Source organism: Cynoglossus semilaevis, chromosome 5, assembly GCF_000523025.1.
Source record: "Cynoglossus semilaevis isolate Cse_v1.0 chromosome 5, Cse_v1.0, whole genome shotgun sequence".
Classification (NCBI taxonomy): Eukaryota; Metazoa; Chordata; class Actinopteri; order Pleuronectiformes; family Cynoglossidae; genus Cynoglossus; species Cynoglossus semilaevis.
The window spans coordinates 6,063,545-6,071,700 of record NC_024311.1 but is presented as its reverse complement, the minus strand read 5'-3'; the positions used below and the strand labels follow the sequence as shown (position 1 = coordinate 6,071,700).

At 37.5% G+C, this 8,156-nt stretch overlaps 1 protein-coding gene across 2 annotated transcripts; it reads right to left on the bottom strand.

Moving 5' to 3' along the window:
• Window positions 1-1,129: 1,129 nt before the first annotated feature.
• Window positions 1,130-5,730, bottom strand: slc35c1 (solute carrier family 35 member C1). Of its 2 annotated transcripts, XM_008310129.3 has the most exons (3): window positions 5,571-5,730; window positions 4,372-4,883; window positions 1,130-2,088 (listed from the first exon to the last, which is right to left on the bottom strand). In XM_008310129.3, exons 2-3 carry the CDS (start codon window positions 4,874-4,876, stop codon window positions 1,508-1,510), a joined length of 1,086 nt encoding a protein of 361 aa, XP_008308351.1. In that variant the 5' UTR covers window positions 4,877-4,883; window positions 5,571-5,730; the 3' UTR covers window positions 1,130-1,507. The 2 variants fall into 2 exon arrangements, with proteins under 2 accessions (XP_008308351.1, XP_008308350.1); XM_008310128.3 differs by lacking the exon at window positions 5,571-5,730 and having other exon boundaries at window positions 4,372-5,010.
• Window positions 5,731-8,156: the final 2,426 nt, after the last annotated feature.

Below are 8,156 nucleotides of genomic sequence, written 5' to 3'. Positions count from 1 at the left end.
TATTGAATTCTGAATTTTGATCTGTTTAAAATCATTTACGTGCAGGTAATTAGTTTCTATCTCTGCTTCTGTCTAGAGAAAGAAAAATCTCTATTTTAAGGTCCTTGTTTGCAAGTGAGTGGGAAAACCTATTTAGAAAAAAAATAAAACAGCTACTGACAAAAACAGCAAAGAGAAAAGTTTAGAGAAGACAACTAAAGCTGACAGGCTTGAGGAGCGAATTTTCATACAGCTGCAGGTAAAAAGCAGCCTTTCCACAAATGCGTCCAGCGGAAAATATGTGCTCAAGCTTCCAGACAAATGTGTTTCTTGTTGCTTCATCATACACAGGCTGTCATGCAGCCATAACAGGTTCTTTTTCTGCCCTTGATAAACAAATGTTCTCTCTAATGACCCTATAAAATATTGTCAGAGTCTATTGATTCACCAGGAACAATGGCACACACAAGGCTGCTCTGCTCTACTTTTGACAAATGATACTTTTCTATTCACTAGAACTTTCTTTTTCCCCGAATTCTCACCATCTCAGTTACGGCAAGTTGTGGGTGGAGACGAGAGTTACAACACTACACCTTTTTACTCAAAATCAAAACAGAAAATTTGACTTGACCCTGGTGTCTGTTGCTAATAAAAGGCCATGAGTTGCAAAAATGTACTTAATGGTGCCTCCTGTTGCAGCCTGTGTCAGTTAACAAGACTTCTTGTTTTTGCCCAAAATTCATGAATTTCCATAGTTGTCTGAGTACAGCCATTAATTAAACCAAGGGTCTCAAACTTTCAAGTGCGAGGGAGGAGGGGCATCTGCTGCCCCTGCCATCTCACTGAAGGGCTAACAACTATAACATCAGGGGTCAGATTACGTCACACTGACATTTGGTTGTGGGCCACATGGGGACAGTTCGTCCATTTGACCATTTTCAGCCCACGGGCTGGGAGTTTGAGACCCCTGCATTATACTATAGCTTATTCACATAATGTTGTATTGGCAAAATATCATGTAAATGTCCACATTAGAGTTAGTTTCTCCTAAAGTAAAAAATGAAAAATAAAAATGGGTTCTAGATATTATTTTGGTTTCTATGTATACACAAAACATATATACACAGCTGTTATGGTTTGTCATTAAACTCCAGTCAAGACGCCAAGACTTTGACAGTGATGTTTTTATAAACATATGCTGAATGTTTTACAATCAGTCAAAAAATATGTCTGACAAATATGATCAGTACATAAAGTCTATTATGCTAAGCTTTCCTTCCTTATAAAAAAATGCACAAACTGTGACTCACAAGTTCCCAGTTTTAAAAAAGTTTAAATGAAGCCTTTAATAAATCTGAAGATTTAATTTATTATGAACATGTCCCTTCACACCATAATTTAATGTTTACATGGAAAAAAACCCACACACTAGTAAACCATAACATGATCACATTTGATTTTTAAACTTCGCATGATTTCACATTCCTTAACCAAGAAAAAAAAACAAACATTGTGTGTGATTCCTCGGTTAAACAGACACGTTTTCTTTCTCCTCTTGAAGCAGTTTTTCTTTGGCCGAGTCCTGGGGCTCTTTACGAGGAGCATCCTTCATCTCAAGACTTCTGACCCAAGTGTAAGCTGACGAGCCGCCAAGAACCATCATGTTACTGGTCCACCACAGCAGACTTTTACTGGAAGTGTAGTACGCCACAGCAATAACAGTCTGTGCACAGGCCTTTGCTGTCCCCGAGACATTGTGTGAGAGTGGACTGGTGAACTTGATCTGAAGACCAGTGACATAGCCGATGGCGAAACCGAACACTCCCCCGATTGTCATCATACCCCAAAAGCCCAAGTCTGTGAGGTGGCTAAAGCTGGCGAGACGACTAAACTCTCCAAACAGTAGAATAAGTGGGAAAAAGAGGACACAGGCGTTGATGTTGTTGTAGAAAGACAGTTTCCAGATGTTTCCCTCCACCGCTGGCATCACCTTCTTGGTATAGATGGCATTGAGAGAAACACAAGCGCTGGCAACAATGCCATAAAAGACGCCAGACAAGGAGAGAGACCCGGCTAAACCTTCTTGGTCCACACCCAGCCAGAATCCACCTAGGAAGCAATGACACATACAGATGTTACTAAAGTACTGCAGGTTTTTTTTCAAAGTCAAGCCCTGTGTAACAACATGGTTATGTTCAGAGCATTTTAGATTCATCTTTAAGGCGTAATTTTTGGCAAAATATGTTTGGGCCGAGACACATTATAATCAGCCTCTGTGGGTCGCTCAGTGACTCCCAGCTAGTGAAGCATAAACTCATTGACCCACAAAGGGCCAAAGCCCTTGTAAGAAAGCAAATCAAACTCATTTCGCAAAATAATATAATTGAGCACTATTGGTTTTCTTAGTAGCCAGAGGCCAACCATTGGGAGAAATACAGTTGGGAGGTGTGTAATAAAGGGGGTCCTCGACTAACGTCAGAGTTCTGTTCCTACGGTGCGACGTAAGATTTTCGCCGCAAGTCAAAACTCACATAGTATCACCTATATCAGTGACTGGCACTATGACATATTGATTCACTCTACTTGCCAACTAGTTTGTGTTTGGAATGATGGAACAAGACTTTTTTAGTAGGTTTATCAGAGACGGTGCAGAAAGTTGAGTAAACCAGGGACCCTCTGTATATAAAACAAATTTTTTACAACATTTTAAACAGATAACTCTACATACAATGATACTGGAATATAAGCTAGTACAGTGTGACAACAGTGGCACTTTCAAAAGAAGGAAAAGAAATAGGTGAGTCTCACAATTAACACATTTCCTGTGGTATCCTTTTACCTCTTCTTCACATTACCAGGCTCATTGGCAGTGTCAGGGGGAACGCTGTTCTAGATCTTTTACCTTTGTCTCATTTGACTTTAATAGAAACATCAGACTGTGCTTCATTAACAACGATGCAAGGAAATGATGCAAGAAAAAACTAATAGCAGCCAAATTTATAAAACACGTAGTTGAATCTGCGTTCACTGAATTTAATGCAACTCCTTAATAATTAACTCCAATATTCTCTTACTGCCTACAGAACCCATTTCAAGAAAGAGTAAGAGCAGCATGTGTTCTTTCATTTAGGCCACAGCATTCTGACATGATTTATGTAGTAGATTAATCATCCCCTGTCTCTGTGGGCAGAATGTCTGACATGTGGCTCATTACATTTGACAATGCAGGTTGTTAACAACCTGAACTGGGTCAGGGGTTGGCCAGATTTAACTGTTTGAAGTAATGACTGCCTACAGAGACAAAACATCCAGGCTGTCAAAACTAGAGAAGCATCTGGAGGAAGCAAAATGATTCTTCTTCCTGTCCACCTACACCACAATGCTGCGATGATGTGGTGACGGTGTTCTTTATAATGAAACAATTAACTTGATACTAACATAATGTCTGATAAGATTAGTTTATTTGCCCTGTTTTCATATAACTATAATATCAATTTGGAGGGGGTTAGTTAAAAAAAAATGAATAGAGCACATAAAAAAATAAGGATAACATTATATCTCCTAAATTAGACTAAATGGTAAAACATTTTATCTTTCCAGGCAAGGTACATGTAGATGTGAGCCAACAATCATGGGTACTAGCCCCACCTCAGTTTAAGCCAAGAAAACCCCTCAATGTATTAGACTATGTAGAAATAAAACAAACAGCTACAGCTACTAACAAAAAAATGTGTTTTAATACTATAAAAAGTTACAAGTTTTCGTGGGCTCTCCCTCCACACCTAGATCTTCGTATTTATTAACAGGTGCTGTTACTACAATATTGAGTGTTTAATTATTTTAATTTAAGGGTTCTAACCTTTCTATCTGCTTGCGTGCTTTCACTCGTGATAGTGTCAGGTGACAGCACCATGCTGGAGAGCAGGAGCAGGGGCCGGGTTTATTCAGGATGTAAGGTGAGCAACGTGTTTGCAGACCTGTATACTATTTCATTAAGCAGGTGAGAAAACAAGACTATTTTTTTTATCTGTAACATCATCCACTTTTATTGTACCAATTTTTATTATATTTATGACAAAAGGTACTGCAATACTTAGGGTTATAGAATACTCTTTTTTAAACTCACCCTGACCCAAATTAAATATTGATTAATGTCCCGAGTTGTTAAAGTAAGTTAAGTTCCACATACTCATAGGTGAATTAGCCATAAAATTAATAATAAATCAAATTTATGACTACAAATACAGTAACTTTCATTGACTATAACAACAATTAAAGGGCATTGTAAGGTCATTGTAAACGTTTTTTTTCTTCTGATTTTAAATAGAATAAATGATAGCTGGTTGTCATTAAAATTGTCAACTGTTATTAGATTGCTTGACATAAACGCACCTAGTATGACGCCGCAGCACAGAATGGATCGGAATGATGTGGTTTGTTTGAGGACGAAGTAGGTGAACAGCACATTGAACACTGTAGTGAGGGACCGGCCGACTGTGTAAAAGGCCACTCCGACGTGCTTCAGACACAGGTTGTTGAAGGTGATCATGCACGTGAACACCACGGACAGAGGCAACACCTCCCGGGACGTCTTCAGGTCGAACTTGACCACAGGGAAGTCGATTAGCCACGGACACAGAGTGGACAGCAACTGCATGACCCAGCACAGACCAACTGTCACCAAACACTGGTAGAACGTGACAAACAGCGGTGCCTCCAGGTCTTTATTATCCAGCAGATAGTTGTTCAGGAACACCATGGTTATTGATATAAACCAATATAGTGCAACCACGGCTGCTATCCGGACAGATTTGAACGTGAAACTCTCTTCTTGTCCATTCTGTCCTGTCGACGCAGATCCTGCCAGTGCCATTTTTAAAATGGTGAATCGCTTCATGTGGGTCCTGTTCATCATTACACAAAAACAAAGAGAAGATCGACATTAAAAGCTGAATCATTTAGATAAGACTCTCTGAAAGCCGCGGCTAACGAAACAAACACCACTGTTAGGTTCCGCCTCAGGCAACCATAAATTCGTTTTTCCGGTCTAGTACTTCAGAATAAAAGCAGTCATACGTTTTCTTGACCAGGAGACGGGGCACAAAAATGTTGGATAGTTACAAGTTAACAGTTAAAGATGAAATCATGTAATTTTTATAATGGGTAACACAGTGGCAATATATCTAAAACTTTGTAGTATTTCTAGTTGTTTATAGCACTATTATTTTGAATGGTGTCGAATCCAATTCGTGAGAACTTCCTGTATGTTATCTACTTTCTTTAAAGAGATCCGCACTAGGGTAGGTCCATAGGTAACACAGTAAACTATGATTTATATTCTACTGTTGATCGCTTTCCCGTCTGAACTTGTAAAACGTTTCGGACACTGAGAACATCCTTTTCAGTTCAAATTAAGAGCTTACAAACTGTTGTTTTTTTGGTTTTTATTTAAAGGTAATTAACTTATCGGTCGATAAGATTGATAAGAATTTGAATTAATAATATGCGTACGTTAAGTCACCATAAAACAACACACTATACATAAGTAGCATTTGCATTCAGATGCGCGTCAATAAGTCACAGATGCATACCTGAAGTCTGTGTAGGTTTGTATTTAATGTCCAGCGTGGAGAGAGACTGGGACGATAAGGAAATGATTTCTTTTTTTTTTTTTTCTTTTCTTTTTTTTTTACCTGTCCAGCCTCCCATGAGGCCACACGTCAAGTGACGGTGTCAAACGAGAATTTCCTGTTCAACGTCGCACGTCACGTATTTGCATATGATAGGGGAATTATATTCTGTATTATGAAAATATTAAATTTCACATCTTAACGTGCACACGATATTATATATATAATATATAATCTCACATATACGGTAGCAGAGTGCAAATTATTTATGAATCTGTCGTTCATATCTCTTGTACTACATCTCCAAAGCAGCAGGTGGCAGAAACTGATAACGAATCTGTGTCGCTTTCTTTCAGGATATGAGTCAAGGGAGTGGTGCTAAACATATAGGTGGAAGCGGTTGAGCAGATAGAAGGATGAAGGACAATGTACTAAATTACCTAAATTACCTACCTACCTATGTGTTTGATAATTGTGATAGACAAAGGGATTCTGGGTAATAAAAAAATATATGTACATACTACTCTTGAGGTGATACACAAAATTTAAATTCAAATGATAGATATTATACAAACTATTATATATAATGTTAAATATAATACAAGGGATTATATTTATCATGAACTGATTTTTTAAAGAAAGATGTATTTAAAAAATGCAACAGGACATAGACCTCTCTACACAATACTGTTACTAAATGTCCACAGTTTTGTGATAATGCTGTACCCATCTGCTCAAACAAACTACCAAAGAAAATACACAGCTAGTGAAATATTACCATATTGTGAGTTAAATAAAAAGCAGCACATCGACACATTTTGATTATTCACAACTCCATCAAACCATTTTAAAAACACTTTTATTTCTAAAAACATTCTATCTTTATTTGATAGAGGAGATAAAATTACAATTTTTTACATTTTTTTATGTATATAATTAACAGTTATTTGCCTCTCTAGCTGCATGTGATGCCTGCACCCAAGTTTGGGAAACACTGAACTAAACATTAAATATGAAGGTGCAGAACAACATTCTGTTATTCATAGGATTGTCAGATAAATGATTCATCTGTCAAACCCCCAGTAAAACAAAAGTCAATGGAGCAGCTTTCCCCCCAGACCTCTATTTACCACAGTTATGTGTTTCTATTATTAATGACACCACTGTCCTCGAATGAGGCCAATGTGACTGGAGTGAGTGTGTGAGTCTAAGAGGGAGTGGACGTTTAGATTTCATGGCTGAAGCTCTGTGAAATCTTCTCTGAGACATGTCTATGTAGCATCTCAGTCACTCGGGTCATTGTGGAAGCAGTTAAACAGAAGGCAACTGAACTGAGTTCTTTTGTAAAGACATTTACAAACAAGACATTTTAGAGGCGTCTTCTTTAGTTCAATCAATCAGAGTTAAATAGTTTATAAAAGTTTATATTGCATTAAAACATGACTTGACTTCCATTCTTGTCCCCCCTGGCTGCCTGGGCTAAAGACAAGGGCATATTTTCAAAACTAAATGTTTACTCCATATAAAAAGTTACAATAGTGCAGGCCCAACAAAAGGAATGGCAGTTGGAACAGTGTGTTACAGAAGGTACTGTACAAATCGTTAAAGGGGAAAGACAATATAACTCTTCCACACAAGTAATGGCACATTGAACATAATTAACACCAAGTCACATGACAGTTAAGTCACAATGTTCAAATCTCTGTGAAAGAAGTTAATGCCTCAAACATACTGTAAATGTATTCTTAACGGCAAGACCTTTTTTCAGGAATCAGGTTAGTTTTTGTTTTGTTTTTTTTTTTGCTTTTTGTGAAGCTAAAAACCTCATTTCACTCACTAAAATCTTAAAAGCCTTAAAAAAGCTGTTGCACTGATCTGTGGTGGAAAATAAATACAGTTATTTTACCCTGCTTCTAATCTTCCAATTTGCACTAGGATGGCTAGTTTAAAGATTAATTTATTTTTAAAGTTTAAATGGATGGATGCCATTTATTGGTTCTAAAAGCTTCATGTTCCTAGATCCTGGCTGAAGTCCAGAGGTGACAGAGACTTTTTTTTTATCTGTGCCACCCAACCGTGGAGAAATAACCTTCATTTTCTATGTCAGTGACCTGAACTATGACATCTTTTTTGTTGTTGTTGTTTTTACTGGTATTTACTTTTAGCTTAGGCAGGATTTAACACATAGGTTTAATTGTGTGTTTTAATGCATGTCAGTAAATTCACTTCCAATCGACCTGTTATTTTTCGTTTTATTGGTTTATCGATTGTTTTTAAAGCACTTGCTCTACTAAGGTTGTTTAAGATGTGGCTTAAAAGTAAACTTGCTTGTTGCTCCCTTACCTTACAGCCCCGTCTCATTTCCAGAAAGCCTATTTGTGGCGTTTAATCCATTGTACAACAAATGTATTGTCTTACTTTCCGTCTCATCTTTCATGGAGCTGTAGATAAAATGTGTATACATTTTGAAAGCGGTGACAGACTGTAATAATTTTACTCTAATGTAATTCCACAAACCTTCTAATGAAATAGTTCAAATAAAGTTTC

Bases quoted from the DNA above. Each gene is read 5' to 3' on its own strand.
- slc35c1 (XM_008310128.3), bottom strand. From the start codon at position 4,894: ATGATGAACAGGACCCACATGAAGCGATTCACCATTTTAAAAATGGCA. The intron at 2,089-4,371 runs GTGCGTTTATGT...ATTGCTTCCTAG, and splicing joins GTGCTGCGGCGTCATACTAG to GTGGATTCTGGCTGGGTGTG.